Below are 17,191 nucleotides of genomic sequence, written 5' to 3' on the forward strand. Positions count from 1 at the left end.
TAATTAGTCATTTTATTACTAGAGATCTAACTGATATAATAATGTTCCATGAATATGATGGCGAACAGGATCTTATTAGCTCTGAGAAGTTAATATCATACAAATGAAAAGCTGATTTAGAAAAGAGAAAATCAATTAGAAAGAAACATATTGGCAAAGAAACCAATATGGATAAAACGAGAACACAAGACAATAGAAAAGAGCTATCATTTGAGCCAAATGAACATCAAACTACGGAACTACATTCTTTGTTTTGTAGACTAAGTTTGTACACAATTTTGTTTCTCTATCTTCACAGGTTGTACATTATTGAGTGAGATACCAATTTTCCGCAAGAGATTTGGAACCTGTATAGTTGAGGTTCGCAGCCAAAACAAGAGTTCATCATATGAGCTAAATAGTTTCAGTGGTATTCTTAGTCGAGTAATGGTCTGACTCCAAAATTTTCAGCTATAATCACAAGTGAGAAGAAGATAGTCTCGTGTCTCAACAAAGCTGGAAAAAGACAACAAGTAGACGGGTCTGTGTAAAACTGGCCTAGAACAAAGCAGTCTCATATGACTTTGTGTTCCTTTCAATAACTGAATTCGGTATCTTGATACAAGCTTCGCCTGAAGAGAAGGTGAAACCTTCGCTTCTTTTCTTTAGGTTCTTTCATATCAGCAGTAGGAGCGTTGGCACTTCCAGTTGAACATTGCTTATACATCAAATTCAAACAAGGTGATGTCTGGACATGACGAGGCTTGCTCCTGCTTTCCACACATGCTCTAAAAAGCCTCCTTAGCTCGACACGGGATATCTACAAAACGAGTCATATTCAGAAACCGAAGAGAATATCTCAAAAGCTTCAATTTACGGTGGAAAAGAACAAAACATAACACGACGAATATAGTGGTTCCTATAAATTGTATGATTCAGCAACTACCTTGGAGAAATCAGGCTGGTCCTCTAGAAAATTGAAAAATTGAAAGGATTTTCCTTTCCCAAGATTGACACCTCCAAAAATACATTACAACCAGGGCTAATCTAGAAGGATTTTCTAGTGGGTGCAAAATTAAATAATGGACAAAAAAGCATCGAACTTGGGATATCAGTGGGTGCACAATGCTATTAAACCATTTAATCAAGCTAATTTCCTTGCCTTTTTACGTACAAAAACGTTAATATTGAAAAACTTGTGGGGGCACGTGCCACCATAGTCAAAGCCTATGAACCGTCTCACAGCCTAAACTTACCAATAAGATATTCGAATCAAAAATAATTTCCCCTAGAACAGCAACAAATACCAAGCCCTCATGTATTTCAAAAACTAGAAAAATGAATAGATGATTTGCCTTGAACAAAGTCAAATGTGGAAGAAAAAGCTTTCACAATAAAAATCAAGTATTTAAATAGATTAATTTGTTTTTCTGAGAGTGAGGCACCATAACGCTGTTATATAACAGAAAAAAAAATTCTAAAGTTCTCATTTTTTTTTTCATTTATCACTAAACAACCAATCTAATTTTAATTTTCTAATTTTTAAATATTTATTTTATAAGTTCAAAATAGTTAATTTCAATTTGACATTTGCTAGTATATAACATATTATTTAACTTTATCTATAAATTTTAGTTACTAATTAAGATAATGAAAATCTTTAAATTTTAGATATTCATTTAATTAATATTACCCAATCAATTTATAACCAATAGTTCATAACCTTTTAATATTTAAATATTTAAAATAATATAATCAGTAAATAACATGTTTGGTGAAAACTAATTTTATATTATAATTTAAAATTAATAAAATATATTTTTTCAGGAAATTGTAGGAATTGGCATTTTGTAACTAGTGATAATCCTATAGATATTTGTTTTTCTGTTATTTATAATTTTCTTATAAAATGATAGTATTTCCGTGTGAGTTTTTTTTGGTATGAAAAAAAAAGAAAATAGTTAATTGAGTTAGTTTTGTGTTAAACTGGAAATGACGGTCATTTTAAAAAAAAATTACTCCAAAAAAAAATTGTGATTTTCTTGGAGAAATTGATTTGGTCTTATCGCTAGTAATTTTTAACACGATTTACCTTTGATTAAATGAAATATGTTAACACAATCAGAACGTATAAATAGTGAAAGCGAATTAATATTACTGCCTTCGTTTGGATTCTCAGGTGCCGGAAAGTGACTAAAAACGCAAAAAAAAAAACACACTTTTCTCAGAGAGGGAGAAAAAAAAGGGGAAGAAATTCGAAAGAGGAGTTTAAATCTCCACGCTTATCTCATCGCCGTTTTTACCAGTCTCTCTAATTCCGGTTTTTGCAGATCTTCTCCTGGAATATCTGATTTTTTTTTTTAATTTAATTTTGTTATTATTTAAACAGTTCGTTCCTATTTTCTTGTTCGTTCCTCTCTCTCTCTCTTTCTTCTCCAAATGAATTTCCTAGCTTGTTTCTTTGTTTAACTCATTTCAGGTTTACCTCCCTTCTTTTTTTTTTTAGGTTTTCGATTTATTAGGAACACTTCAATTCTCCATTAGGGTTTTTGTTTTGGGTGGGATTTTATTTTGACAGAATAAGAGCTGAGAGTTTTGCTGTTCGAGATTCAGTCAGGTACCCCCAGTTCGGAGTTCGCTTTAATTTAAACTTATTAATCTCATGTTTAGAAATTCTTAATCTATTCAGACTGTGAGTATTTAAGAGTCGTGTCGCATTTAGTTCAAATCTTATTCTTAGGAGCAGTATTGTCAAATTTTAATGAAAATTCTGATTTTGCAGCCTGTTTACAGATACCAAATGAGCTATATAAATCGATGAAGATGATTGTTCTTGAATCCTCTGTTTCTATTTATTATGTGTTATTGCTGGATTATTTAAATATAATATTCTGATTAGTACCTTGTTTTGAACACGAGTTTGTACATTGTTTTACATGGAGATTCTGTTTTTTTTTTTTGTTCAGAGAGAGGGTCGGCAGTGTTAGAATGATATATGAAACTCAGGCAAGATGGGTAAAGTTCGCCATGATTCCGGATCAGGCGATGAATTCGCAATAGACAAAGCATTTCACAAAGGCCCTTGGACATCAGCTGAAGACCAACTTCTGATAGCTTATGTTGACAAACATGGTGATGGTAACTGGAACGCTGTTCAAAAACACTCTGGCCTTTCTCGCTGTGGCAAAAGCTGCCGCCTTCGTTGGGTGAATCACCTCAGGCCTGATTTAAAGAAAGGCTCTTTTACCGACAAGGAAGAGCAGCGTGTCATCGAACTTCATGCTTCCATGGGTAACAAATGGGCACGAATGGCTACTGAAGTATGTAATAAAACACTCTGCTTCCCCTTTCTCTACTCTAAATCTTGTTTTTGCTCTAAATCTTGTGTGTGTGTTGTTTCCTTTTCTTTTCAGCTACCTGGTCGCACGGATAACGAGATCAAGAATTTCTGGAACACGAGAGTTAAGAGACTGCAGCGACTTGGCTTACCAATTTACCCTGATGAAGTTCGTGAGCAAGCCATGAACGCCGCAGCTCAAAATGGTCACAACGCAGACTCATTGGACGGTCATCATAGTCAAGAGTCTTTGGAGCTTGACTGTCTCGAGATCCCTGAACTTAATTTCAAGCACTTACAACTCAATGGTGGCTCCTCCTTCTTACAGTCGATGCTTAGCAGTGTTCCCACGGGCAACCAGATGAGACAGAATCCGGGCTTGTTTCAGCCTAATATCTACAACGTGATTGCATCTCCTTACCACCAACCGCCTAACCGCAAACGCTTCAGAGAACCAGAAACCGCGTTTCCTTACACGGGTGGTTATGCTACAGACGAACATAGTGCTCAGCTTTGGAACTCTCCTTTTGTCGAAAGCACTCCAGGACAGTTCAACGTTGCACCAGATAGCCATTTTCTTGGCAATGCTACTACATATTCTTCTCCTTCTGAGCCTCTCATTCACGGGGCTGAGAAGTTGGAGCTCCCTTCATTCCAATGTTTTGACACTCAAGAGGAGCCTGGCGATTGGGAAGCACAACACTCTAACCCAATGCAGGCTATTGAGTCAGACAATACTTTAGTCCTGTCGTCCCCTCTGACAGACCCGACACCATCCGAGTGTCCATCTTCATTCTGTGATGGATTGTTGGAATCAGTTGTCTATGGATCATCAGGGGAAAAACAGACAACTACTACGGATCCAGATTCCCCGCTGCTTCAGTCCTCTCTGCTTGGCCATATCGACATTACACCAGCCACCGCAAACACAGCAGGTGATCATTTTTAACCTCTTTAGGCATCATTGTTTGCGTATTTAATACAAAGCTCCCTATTCTCCATCTGCAGGACACAACTCCAGTGCTGAAACCGATTTGGTTCATTTTGGTCCAACTTTCTCAAATGAGAGACGCACATCCTTTGAGGGCGGTGATTGGATAAGACAACTTCTTGGTGAGGATAGGGACTACACCAAGTAGAAGAGGAGGATTCTCTCGATGGCAGGACACGCATAAAGAGCTCTCTCTCTCTCTCTCTCACTTCTGATCTCTGAGTAGATTAGTATGTCTGTCTTTACGTATAATCAATCAGTACTGTGGCCTTACAAAAATAACGACCTATTAGTTTTTAGTCGGTTTTATAAGCAAGCATTATTGCTGCACGAGATTATGTTATGTAAGGATTCTAAAGATTTTTGATCAAACGTCTTGTTGATCATGCCAAGCTATTTTTGGATCTCCAAATAGATTTTCATAGCTGCGTACATGCTTTTCACCATGAAACTTGCCCATAAATAATCAGATCATAATCTAGAACAGTATGAGATGATTTTCATAGCTGTATACTTTGCTTGCCGGTTGTGTAACTCCCTCAAGCTTAACCAATGGATGCAATGGACAAGATGGATTGATAATGCAATGGACAAATATGAATTCATAGACACCACAAAGCTTTGTAAAAGTAGGCTTTGATGAGAGCGGCTTCTCACAACACTCTAAAGACTTTGACAATAGTTTTGAAAAAAATTGAAAAACTGCAAGATTCATAAAAGTTCGGTAATTTACGAAGAGAACCGAATTGAGCTTATATAGGTTCGACCATAGGATTTTCTAACAGTCTAAAATAAATTAAAGAAACAAATAAAATCGAAATAAAAGTCTTGGAAACAAAGGCTTTGATGGTTTTATGAAAACTAGCTATTGGATGGATATGGACTCGGGTTAGATAGTCCGTTTGATAAATTTGTAATTATTTGTTTGACCCTGGTTTTGTGGTTTTTTACTCTATTTTTAAATTTAAATAAATATTAATTAAAATAGGAAAAAAAAAAGAGAGCATTTGAGCTTTTTCTTTTTGCTGGAAAAGTATATCAGACTTTGTTCCAAAAAAAATACTGAATTAGACAAATCCATTTCATGGCAAGATAGGCAACAGTTAGACAACAGTTCTTTTGGGCCTTTAGAAACGAAATACAGAGAAAATAGTGAGGCCAGGCCACATAAAGGTAGATAAGTCCGGTCAGTCTCTAATCACTTCTATATAAAAAGGGCTCATCTAATTTAATTTGGGGGACACTCCTCTTTTAATGCCAACGGCGTACGGTCAAGCGTCACATCCTCCGATGTGTAGTCTCCTCCTCTCGAAGCTCCGACCTCTCCTCTCTCACTCGCCGCCGTTTTTCGCTGCTCCTTTCCGGCGGCGGCGGAGCCTCGCGTTTAGCGCACTTCCTACAAAGACGAAAGCCGTGGACGCAGCGTTGCTGAAGGAGAAATGGTTGGAGTCTCTCACTCTTCCCTCACCAGAAGAACACGTGGTGACTCGGGAGTCGAGTTATGTCATTGGGGTAGACCCAGACTTGTCCGGTGCTTTGGCTCTCTTGAAAATTAACCACGTCTTGGCTTCTTCTGAAGCTCAGGTCAGTCTCCCTGCGAGGATTTGGTTCTCTCTTATTAAACGAGAATTTCAGAGTTGTGAGTTGAATAAATTCATCATTACAAAGTTGATTGTGTTTGGATTTAGGTCTTTGATACTCCTCACCTGCCGGTTTTAGTTGGGAAAAGAGTGCGGAAACGTTTGGATGCAAAGTCAATAGTTCAGTTGATTCAAAGTTTAGATATACCATCTGGTAAGAAGATGATGTTTCACAATGTTGTTCTGTTTTTGTGTTTTTTTTTTTTTTGGCTTAGAAGCAATTTGTGCTACACAATGCAGGAAGTACGGCGTATATAGAGCAGTCAACTCCCTTTCCTAAAGATGGGAAACAGGTCAATAACACTGCTTTTTTTCTCCGATTTTGATATTTATTTCATACATGACTGTGTGATTTATATGTCTTAGGGTTGGTATAGCGGAGGTTTTGGATTTGGATTTTGGATAGGAACACTTGTTACGTCAGGCTTTTCGGTTGTCCCCGTTCCTTCAGCCTTGTGGAAGAGGCATTTTCAACTTGCTGGTGGTAACTGCACAAAGGTGATTGATTTTAAAATTGTCGAAAGTTTTATGATTTAAAATCAATCTAAGTTGAAAACTAAGTAGTATTTTGTTGTTACAGGATGATAGTAGACGAGTTGCATCGGACTTGTTTCCTCTGCTTAGTTCGCAACTCCAGAGGAAAAAGGACCATGGTCGAGCTGAAGCACTGCTCATTGCGGCATATGGGGAAACTCTTAAACACGCGAAATTGTTGTACACGCCTCAAGAGTTTGTCTCCTCTGAGGTTTAGTAGAAAGCTAGTCATTGTAATGTTTTTCACTCTCCTCAACTCATTAGTTTCTTATCAAACAATTCTGATTTGTAGTCGGTACTTACCATTGCTAACTGACTTTTAAATAACATTTCGAGATCAAATATTGGGCTTTCGGTAAAAAGCTGTAAGTTAACATGGAATCTGTCTGATGTTTGCTTCATTTTTTATGATCATGAAATGGTGATGGAGTGTATAATAGGGATGGAGATGTTGAATGATGGCTTAGGATTCTTAGTTTTTGCGGGTGACTGCTTGAAAGATTTTGTTTCCTTCGACTTGAGGCTGGAAGAGCTAATTTGGAATTGTTCAAAATTAAAGTTTATTTTTAGACCTTTTTCTTGGATTCACCCCAGGTTAACCAACCAATAATAGTTTGAAAAAAAAAGAACAAATAGTAAAAATTTACCAAATCATATTATATTTTCATAATAAAAAGTAAAATAAATAAAAAATAGTACTACCTGCCACAAACAGCGAAATGATGTCAAAGTTGCAGAAATTTGTTTGGAGTATTAGTAGTTGCTGCGGCTTGATGAATCGGCAGTATTAGAAGAATAAGTAGCTGTGGCGGCTTGGTGAAGCGTAGATGTAAAAGTGGATATTTGAAAAGAAAGCAACGGCATGTAGTAGTAAAGTAGTGCGCAAGCGACTGCCTTGTGTCCTGAATGATCTTCTAGATATCCCAATATTATTAGCCATGTTCTTTTCGTGAACGTGCGACCAGTGGCAGCGGCAAAGAAAATACAGCTTGACCGAAGTAAATTTAACGACGCGGAAAACTAAAATGGTCGCGAGAGAATCGCCGGAAGTACAAAATAAGAGAAGCAGTTATCGCTGAAATATTTAGCGTTTATTTTACCCCTTGCAATCAGACGCAGCGTCAAGAAAAACAGACTGGTGGTGTTTTGTGATTGATGTAGTTGGCCGTATTTTGCCGTGGCAACAGGTTAAATTTTTAGTCGCAACCGCTCGTAGTGGCGTTCACGAAAAGATGAGGGCTATTGTCGATCGGACCGCTACACCAATGAAAAGCTCTTCACTTGGAAAATCATAAATTTGCTAAATCACTTTTGCTAGCAAATTATTTAGTGAAAATTTTAAAATATTTGATTATTGTAAACAGTTTTGTATATTTTCAAATTAAATTTTATCATGGATTATCTTAAATGTAACTCAAAACATGTTGTATGCCAATTTTATTTGCTGTTTTATTTTGTTTGTTTTGGATGTTTGTTACCTTTAAGGTTTTCCAAAATTTGATGAACAAAATTTAGATATAAAAAATTGAAGTAAAAGCTAAAAGATAAGAATCCTGCAGTGCTCTCATCTAGGGTTGAGTTGAGTCAAAATTGGTGGTTTGGATCCACAACCGGTTTATATAAAAAAATAATGGAACAAAAATGAAATAACCCCCAAAACGATGAGGAGCATGCTCTCTAATTAAATCGCACTTTTCTCTGTTCCCACCGCCGCAAGCTGTAGCCCATCGACGCCATTGTTGCCGCGCCTTCCGCTTCTCTTTTATGTACCTTGCTTGCCCATTTTCTTTTATGAACACGAGTTATTTGGGATTCAATCTAAGAAACTGAACAGTTTATTGGGGGCATCGTTACATTCTGCAGCCAAAGATGGGCAGCGAAAGTGAGAAAGGGAGAGAAGAAGAGGAAGAGGAAGAGGAAGATATAGTTTGCTTAGACGAGTCCTTCTTCGTCAACGATGAGTATTTCAACTGTTTGGCTTTTGATTAACTCAAGTGTTTGGTTTGCCCCTAGTAAGTAAAGTAAGTAAGCACAATGGTTTTTGAATGCAGTTATCAGTTGACGACCTTTACGTTTGGGTCCAACGTTCTTGAGCTCTACTGTCTCCAATCAGCTTCAAGTGAGTTTTCATTTTCTTTTATCGACCGACCTACTTTTGTAGTTAGTTATCTAACATAAGTTATCTTGTTGGGCAGCTGATTTTGATTTAACAGGGCAACTGGTTTGGCCTGGTGCTATGCTTATGAACGGTTATCTCTCAGATAATGCTGACATTCTCCAAGGGTGTTCCGTTTTGGAGTTTGGATCTGGCGTTGGTAAGTCCTTTTTTTTTTAATTTTTTTTTTATCCTAGTAGTAATGTTTGATACAGTGAACACAAACAATCCGTGATAGAAATGTTTTTTATTTCCTTGGAACATTTGGTCTTTGATGACATATTATTGACCGTTCTCCCAAAGCGTAGAGGCTCTTTGTTTTTCTCGTTTGAATTCATTTGTAGTCGTTGATCTTTGATCTTGTTATTATAACCCAGGTATAACAGGAGTCCTCTGTAGCAGATTTTGCCGCAAAGTTGTTTTTACTGACCACAACGACGAAGTGCTCAAGGTAACGTCGCTTTTTGCTAAAGATTTCTATTCACCATTGGTCGAACGTAATCAGGTCTTGTTTTTCAGATACTGAAGAAAAACATCGAGCTTCATGAACATTCAAGCCCCTCCGCTGGTGAGAAAGAAATTAACTTTGCCATTTTTATTCTCAATCTTTTACATGCTATTGATGTGTTTCTTCTGTTTCCCGTTTGTATCTACAGAATTAGAGGCTGCAAAGCTAGAATGGGGAAACACTGATCATCTTGGTGAAATCTTACAGAAACACAGTGATGGCTTTGATCTTATTCTTGGAGCTGATATCTATATCCTTTTATGTTCGGTTTGGTTTTGGTTCAATTTCGGAACTCCTATGATTTTTTTTATTTTAAAAAGATAGCCTTGACAGTACGTGTACGCTTTCAGCAATCTAGCGTGCCGTTGCTATTTGACAGTGTAGAACAGCTTCTTCGGATCAGAGGACATGGAAATTGCAAGTTCATACTAGCATACGTATCACGGGCTAGACAGTAAGCTTGTCAGCCACAACAACGTTTTCGATTTTCATTTGTGCCACAAAGTAAAACTAAATTAAATATTGTTTCAGGATGGACTCAGCGATCTTGAAGGAAGGCTCTCAGCACGGGATGCTGATGAATGAAGTTCCTGGGACTAGGTGTACCGTGGGGAACTTGGAAGGTGTTATATTTGAGATTACTCTTATATAAAATAAGGAAACGCATAATATTTGGAGTAGTTTCCTCCTTTTATGTTTTTATAGCTGCATACATTTGGTGAAAGTATGCATTGACATTGTGGATGCTTTGAAGATAATCCACACCGGTTGGTGAAGAACTGTTGCAACTACGTTATCTTCTTTTTGATAGTTGCTGGAGCTAATAATTGCGTGACCTTCAAAAGTAATTTCTGAACAGATCCTAGTAGTTGTGATATCAATCTCATGTATCTCTGAGTCACACTAAAGAGATTAGCATACCTTATAACGAGATTTGTAAATTGTTATAGCATTAAATTTAAAGAAGACAAAATCAAGCATTACATAGGAACCCGATTGGCTATATACTATAATTCAGGTCACAAGTGTTCTTTGTCGACCGTCCAATAATTGGCTTAACGGGTGTTCTCTGTTGGCAGTCCAATTGATTTAACATGCTTGGTAACTGAGATCCCCGGGTCATCATACTAAATTCTAGTTGATTTACCATCTCCAATAGCTCTGACAAGATTTGTTGCCAGGAGATATCTTTCTATCATGATTTCTTTTGTACCATACGATGACGAATGAACTGTACTGTCAATAAATTATTTAATTTTAATAGAATTTGCCAGTTTATGAAAATTCGGCTTCGAGTTTTGGTAATAAAGGATCGTTGAAACTTTGTATTTCGCATAAGCCAAATTCTTTCTCTTTTGATTTTGTCTGTTTTGTCCACGAAATCTAACACTACATCCTCTATTTTAGATATGTCCCACCAAAATTTGTTATTTCATTTTAAAACATTTGTAAATAAGTTGAACTAAGACATAGCATAAGTAGACATGAAAAGGAAATTGATTTTCATGTAGTAATTTTCGTGTCATTAAGAAACATTTGGAGGATAAATGTCTATTTCTTATAATAATTTAAAGTTTTTGTTGAGAGAGCATTCGATTATACTATAAGTCTATAAGGAATATAATAGTTTCTAATAATAATATATTATTTATATAATTAACTAATCACAATAATTAGAAGTTCAGTCAAGGTTAGGTAGAATATACACATATGGTTGCATATGTTGGCTAATTGACAGAGCCGTGCTTCAAGTGTATCTAAAAAGGCTTTCGCCTAGGGCCACCAAAATATATAGTTTTTTAAAGGTTCCAAATTTCCAAAAATTTTAGGGCCCCCAAAAAGGCTTTTCATTCTCTAGATTTAAATATTGATGATGTGAGGGGACAAGGATATGATAATGGATCCAATATGAAGGGAAAACATAAAGGAGTACAAAAAAAGTTTCTTGATGTTAATCCACGTGCATTTTATACACCGTGTGGGTGTCACAGTCTTAATCTTGCTCTTTGTGATATGGCAAGCACTTCTGAAAAAGCTAGTTCATTCTTTGGGATAATTCAGCGTATTTATCGCGTCTTTGCATCTTCAACGAAGCAGTGGAAAATTTTAGAAGATATGGTGGGAGGTTTGACAGTTAAATCTTTATCGAAAACACGGTGGGAAAGTCATGTTGAATGTGTCAAGGCAATAAGGTTTCAAGCTCCAAAGATAAGAGATGCTTTAATTTATATAGCAGAGACTACTAAGGATCCGACAACAAAAAGCGATGCTGAGTGTCTTGTTACAAGCGAGACACATGGGATTGGAAATTATGAATTCTTGTTGTCTATGGTGATTTGGTACAAACTGTTATTTGCTGTTAACACCGTAAGCAAGAGTTTGCAGTCAGAAAAAATGAACATTGAAGGTGCTGTTTCCCAGTTGGAAGGACTTCTTTCTTTTTTTCGGAATTATAGAGAGAGAGGCTTTGAAAGTGCAAAAACAGATGTTAAAAAAATTGCAAAAGCTATGGAGATTGAAGCCACATTCCCAACACAGAAAAAGCGTGTCATCAAAAGGAAAAGGTTCTTTGATGAGGAACCAGAGTTAGTTGATGAGTTTGTAGATCTATCTCCGGAAGAGAGCTTCAGAACTTCTTATTTCCTCCAAGTCATGGATCAAGCTCTTTATTCTCTTGAAACAAGGTTTGAGCAATTTCAGAAATATGAACAAACATTTGGTTTTCTCTTTGATTTGGAGAAACTGAAATCAGCGAGTGAAGATAGTTTGATGGCATCTTGTACCAATCTTGAAGCAGCTTTAAAGCATGTAAATCATTCTGATGTTATTGGGAATGATTTGTGTTTTGAACTGATGGTTCTAAAAGAGGCATTGCCACAAGATTACAAGAGACCTCTTGAAGTTTTGAACTTCTTGAAAGGAAGGGAAGAGTCTTATCCAAACTCATGGATTGCTTATCAAATATTATTGACGATTCCAGTTTCTGTCGCCACTGCTGAAAGAAGCTTTTCCAAGTTAAAGCTAATAAAGTCTTATCTTCGATCAACCATGTCACAAGAAAGGTTAAATGGTCTAGCAATTATATCGATCGAGAGAGAATTAGTTAGGAATCTAGATTATGATAATTTGATTAAAGAGTTTATTGAAAAAGAGGGAAGAAAAATTTTGTCTTAGTTTTTTAAAGTTATTGTCTTAATATTTTTTTTTCAAATATATATTGTACTATGATAAAAAAAAATTTATAAAGGGGCCCTATTTTTATATTCGCCTCAGGCCCCATTAAACCTTCGCACGGCTCTGCTAATTGACCAACTAATAAAGTCATTTGGTCAATATATTTTCGTTTGGGATAATCACCTATAACACATAGTCAGAGTTTTTATTTAACAAGTCACCATAATTATAAATTCTGAAAAGCTTAGTTGCTTTTATTACTAATTCGGAGAGGCTTAAATCATCAAATTTAATTTGTCGAAACTTATTCTATAAATTTTGATATCTTAAACTTAGTATTTAATAAGATCTTGATATATGTGAATTAGTTGATCAAAATTTTGATGCAAGAAATACTTATATAAAAATAAATAAGAAAAATAGTTTGCTTTTTTTTTATAAGTAAAATAAATTAAAATAGTGAAACAATACAAATATAAATATAAAATAAAATTTCTAAAGTCAAAATGTAGATATTTGAGAACAACACTTTTAAATGTAACATACAAAAAGTAAATTAATATTTATTGGTGAATATTTTAAAATTTGAAAAATGTGCCAAAAAAAAAATTGAAATACAATCCAGCAAATCATAGTTGGTATTAATTAATATTAATATACTCTAGTAAATTATACATTCCACTGATGATAAATGATTTTTAGTTATTATACTCAAAATTTTATTTTAATACTAAGTTATTTTATTACTTTTATAAACTATAAAAAAATTTTATACCAAACAATACTACACCATTTTATATACTTTTTGCGAAACATAATTTTGCTACACAAATAATTTTATACAAGTTAATTTTTCATATTTTTATATTAAATCACATTTTTAGAATCTAAATTATAATTATTATAAATTATCAAACTTTTCATTAATCACTATTCCCCCATACACAAAATATTGATGTTTAACTTTTGTTTTTGTATTTGAAAGATCAATATTTTAAACTTTAATTTATTTCGTTTTAAAATTAAAAAATTAAATCCAAAAATATGAGTGATATAATTATACCAGGAAGACAAAATTTAAAAACAAAACAAAAATAAATAAATAAAAATGTGAATTTAATTTTTATTAATATGTAAGCAAATTCTAAAACACCAGTATTTCAAATACAGAGGGAGTAGTAGATCCAAAGGGATTTCCACACTGAAAATTTCATTTAGGTAAATATGAAACTATTATGGAAATTTATTTGCAATAAATTGACGATATCATAAAATAATTAGAGTTAGTGATTATATGATAAGTAATTAGAAAATTATATTTTTCGTATTTGAATACTATGATATTGAATAAAATAATATATTCATTGACTGAGATAAAATAACATATTATTAAGTCCAAAACATGAACAAAATTCATTCTAATTATTAAAAACATTCACGTTATCACACACACTCCACTTGTTTAGAGTTTTGTTCCAATGTCAATTTTCAAACAAGCCTCCACCATATCATTAAAAAAAATGAGGAATTAGACAAACTCTATTTAAAATTTATAGTCCAATCAGTGAAGAAGAGTGGGAAAGAAAGAAAGAAAGAAGTTTATTTATTGAGGTGTAAAATGAATGTTTAGGTAGAGGGAGCTTCCCAACCAGAATTAGAGGAGATAAAGTTGCCGCGTCCTTCTCCCGAAATCGAACGCTCTTTCTTTATTTCATATTCCATCTTCTTCTCGTCGTCAATCGGATCCAATCACTCTTTTTCTCCGGTAAATCTCTGCGTCTCTTCCCTTTTTTTTTTTTCGCTGATTATATTAAATCACTAATGATTGTTACGATTGTCTTGTATTTCGTCTTGAATTTATGGATTCCCTTTTGAGTTTCTCATCGATGGCCAATGTAAAAAAATGGAATTTTGTTTGTCATTTTCTTGAAACATATTTTGAGCAATGGATCTGACCATTTTTGTCCAGAAAAAAAACCCCCCCCAAAAAATATTGCTGAAAATGCAGTGGAATGGGGTGAGGAGAGCCCATTCTTTAAGGTGCTGCAAGACTTTAACAAACAACACTCATTTGCATCATGCTTATATTCCAGTCACCATGTCGAGTTTGGAGGAGCCACTTGCTTTTGACAGGATCCAGAGGTTTTCATCCGGTGCCTGTCGCCCCAGGGATGATGTCGGCATGGGTCACCGTTGGATCCGGGGAAGAGATTGCAGCACCTCTAACTCTTGCAATGATGATGATGATGATAAGAGCTTTGGTAAAGAGTCATTCCCGTGGAAAAGGCATACTCGGAAAGTATCTGAAGGAGAAATTCTGCTTCGGAGTATTTCTTTCTCTGGAAGAAACTCCTCCTCCACAGTTTCTGGGACTTTATGGGAATCCAAAAGTTTTCAGGAGCATAAGTTTCACACCTTTAGCAGTGAGAATGGCATCTCACATTCAAGTAACAAAGTAGTTTTCTTAACGCTGGAAAACTGTTTTTTTTTTTTATTGTTTTTACATTGCCTCCAACATGATTCATCTTCTAAAATTTATCTCTCTTATTATTCCGCTTCTGTGTGACATTCAGCTCGTTAGAGGGGTACCGAAGTTTGTGAAGATTGTTGAAGTTGGTCCAAGGGATGGTCTGCAGAACGAGAAAAATATAGTACCCACATCTGTAAAGGTGGAACTTATTCAGAGATTAGTTTCTGCTGGATTGCCCGTTGTCGAGGCTACAAGCTTTGTATCACCTAAATGGGTTCCCCAGGTAAATGCTGTTTATATATATTTGTAATGTTTGTTTGCTGTAGACAGACTGACTTTTTATAAAATGGAAGTTAGTTACCAGTTAGATGTTAGAAACAATTTTATTTCTGCGACAGACAGATGAAACTAGTTTCTTTGACTGAACATAAATTTTTTTCCTGTTACGACTTGTAGCTTGCAGATGCAAAGGCTGTAATGGATGGAGTAAATGCTCTAGATGGGGCTCGATTGCCGGTTCTGACTCCGAATCTAAAAGTGTGCTACTTTTTTTTTTTTTCTCTCTCTCCAATAAGAATTCTTGTTTCTTATTTTCGAACACCAAACAACATAGAATATGCTTTTGCTTCTTGTTAGGGCTTTGAAGCGGCTGTATCTGCAGGTGCCAAGGAAGTTGCAATCTTTGCATCTGCTTCTGAGTCATTCTCCTTGTCAAATATCAACTGTACCATTGAAGAGAGTCTCTTGAGATATCGTGCTGTTGTCACCGCTGCAAAGGAGCATTCCATTCCTGTCCGTGGGTACGTTTCTTCTGCTTCTTTATATTTTATATATATATATATATATATATGCCCACGCAAGTTTTTCGTACTTTAATAGTGTTGTTTGATTGTGGTTTTTCGCCTTTCAAACGCTTTATGGTTTGTCACCTCTCATTTAAATGCGATATTAACGAGAATATGGTATATCCTTGTTTGTTGTAGAATAAACCTGTTTGACCTTACTGTAGTTGGTTCTAATTAATCAATGACCATGGTTATTTTCCCAATGTTGAAGGTATGTATCTTGCGTTGTCGGGTGTCCAGTAGAGGGGGCGGTTCCACCCTCAAAAGTGGCGCATGTTGTAAAAGAGCTCTATGACATGGGCTGCTCTGAGATTTCTCTTGGTGATACAATAGGAATCGGCACTCCCGGTAATTTCTATTTCCCTTACTTAATCAATTTTCTCTGTTTTGTCTTACATCTTCTTTTGTCATATATGAATGAATCAGGTACTGTGGTTCCGATGCTTGAAGCTGTGATGGCCGTTGTGCCAGCCGAAAAGCTGGCTGTTCATTTCCACGATACCTATGGGCAAGCTCTTGCAAACATTTTGGTGTCTCTCCAAGTAAGATTGAAGAAGATTTCATTTTATAGTGTGGGCTTGAGACTAACATGTGTTATTGATATATCGAAAAATAATACAGATGGGAATAAACATAGTAGACTCATCAGTCGCTGGATTAGGCGGCTGCCCATATGCAAAAGGAGCTTCAGGAAACGTAGCTACAGAAGATGTGGTTTACATGTTGAACGGTTTAGGCGTCCAAACCAATGTGGATTTGGGAAAGCTTATAGCTGCTGGAGATTTCATCAGCAAGCATCTTGGCCGTCCAAACGGTTCCAAGGCTGCCGTTGCCCTCAACCGTCGGGTCACAGCTGATGCCTCCAAGATTTGAGTGTTTATAAAAGAGGCTGTTCACATATGTAAACTTCATATGAATAAAAGACCAAGGAGAAAGTAAATACAACTTCTATATATTCAAGATGATATATTAATGGCTCGTTGGTATAAATGATGCAGTGGAATTTATTTAAGCAAACCATGTCATATTATTATAAGTATGAATCTCGCTGAACAACATAACGTGCTTCTGTGCCAATTAAAGAAACGTAACAATTCTAAATCGGTAGTCACTGATCAGAAAGAAAAAAAAAACTAGTGGTGAGTAGATTCTTTAAGATATCCGATACTTTGTTAAAACACTATTTGAGTATGAATTATACCAATGACTTGAAAGTGTAAACCGATTATTAACTGATTTATCACTTATAACAATAGTAGGATGATAGAGTTTGAGCTCGCATACTTCTCACAAACTCGATCACAATAGAACAGTCTCGTGTATATTGAATCAATCAAACGAATTACAATTTGTATCAAAGATCAATTGAAAATCGATGGATTAACCCATTCGATATCTCCTCAAGCCTCATGGCTCAATCTCTAATACAAGCTAGCTACAAATGAACTCAATGTATCTTCTTTAAAGCTATCCAACAGACTTTTACAGAAAACCATTCTTCATCTGATTCCGTGTCTTTCAACTTGCTTCTCATCTCAAGACCCACTGGTTAATACAG

At 35.6% G+C, this 17,191-nt stretch overlaps 5 protein-coding genes across 6 annotated transcripts; all 5 read left to right on the plus strand.

Annotated features, from left to right (window-relative positions):
* The first annotated feature begins 2,147 nt into the window (after window positions 1–2,147).
* LOC106438484 (transcription factor MYB104-like) lies at window positions 2,148–4,739 on the plus strand. Its single transcript, XM_013879650.2, has 4 exons — window positions 2,148–2,596; window positions 2,946–3,299; window positions 3,393–4,251; window positions 4,325–4,739. The coding sequence occupies exons 2-4, from the start codon at window positions 2,991–2,993 to the stop codon at window positions 4,453–4,455; spliced, it is 1,299 nt and encodes a 432-aa protein (XP_013735104.1). The 5' UTR covers window positions 2,148–2,596; window positions 2,946–2,990; the 3' UTR covers window positions 4,456–4,739.
* Window positions 4,740–5,389: 650 nt separating this feature from the next.
* LOC106385513 (Holliday junction resolvase MOC1, chloroplastic-like) lies at window positions 5,390–6,823 on the plus strand. The gene is made up of 5 exons (XM_013825427.3): window positions 5,390–5,891; window positions 5,996–6,101; window positions 6,188–6,240; window positions 6,314–6,445; window positions 6,528–6,823. Exons 1-5 carry the CDS (start codon window positions 5,562–5,564, stop codon window positions 6,696–6,698), a joined length of 792 nt encoding a protein of 263 aa, XP_013680881.1. The 5' UTR covers window positions 5,390–5,561; the 3' UTR covers window positions 6,699–6,823.
* A 1,178-nt stretch (window positions 6,824–8,001) lies between these two features.
* Window positions 8,002–9,935, plus strand: LOC106388393 (protein N-lysine methyltransferase METTL21A). Its single transcript, XM_013828450.3, has 9 exons — window positions 8,002–8,247; window positions 8,345–8,442; window positions 8,533–8,600; window positions 8,677–8,796; window positions 9,014–9,087; window positions 9,156–9,204; window positions 9,293–9,394; window positions 9,487–9,598; window positions 9,676–9,935. The coding sequence occupies exons 2-9, from the start codon at window positions 8,351–8,353 to the stop codon at window positions 9,794–9,796; spliced, it is 738 nt and encodes a 245-aa protein (XP_013683904.1). The 5' UTR covers window positions 8,002–8,247; window positions 8,345–8,350; the 3' UTR covers window positions 9,797–9,935.
* Window positions 9,936–11,652: 1,717 nt separating this feature from the next.
* LOC125582949 (zinc finger MYM-type protein 1-like) lies at window positions 11,653–12,318 on the plus strand. The gene has a single exon (XM_048749423.1). It carries the CDS (start codon window positions 11,653–11,655, stop codon window positions 12,316–12,318), a length of 666 nt encoding a protein of 221 aa, XP_048605380.1.
* Window positions 12,319–13,800: 1,482 nt separating this feature from the next.
* On the plus strand, window positions 13,801–16,650 carry LOC106388392 (hydroxymethylglutaryl-CoA lyase, mitochondrial). 2 transcript variants are annotated; one of them, XM_013828449.3, is made up of 8 exons: window positions 13,801–14,083; window positions 14,412–14,773; window positions 14,892–15,071; window positions 15,245–15,325; window positions 15,425–15,588; window positions 15,845–15,981; window positions 16,060–16,175; window positions 16,255–16,650. In XM_013828449.3, exons 2-8 carry the CDS (start codon window positions 14,417–14,419, stop codon window positions 16,504–16,506), a joined length of 1,287 nt encoding a protein of 428 aa, XP_013683903.2. In that variant the 5' UTR covers window positions 13,801–14,083; window positions 14,412–14,416; the 3' UTR covers window positions 16,507–16,650. The 2 variants fall into 2 exon arrangements, with proteins under 2 accessions (XP_013683903.2, XP_013683902.2); XM_013828448.3 differs by having other exon boundaries at window positions 13,833–14,083; window positions 14,288–14,773.
* The last annotated feature ends 541 nt before the right edge of the window (window positions 16,651–17,191 follow it).

Source organism: Brassica napus, chromosome C3 (genome assembly GCF_020379485.1).
Source record: "Brassica napus cultivar Da-Ae chromosome C3, Da-Ae, whole genome shotgun sequence".
In the NCBI taxonomy this organism is placed as follows: domain Eukaryota; kingdom Viridiplantae; phylum Streptophyta; class Magnoliopsida; order Brassicales; family Brassicaceae; genus Brassica; species Brassica napus.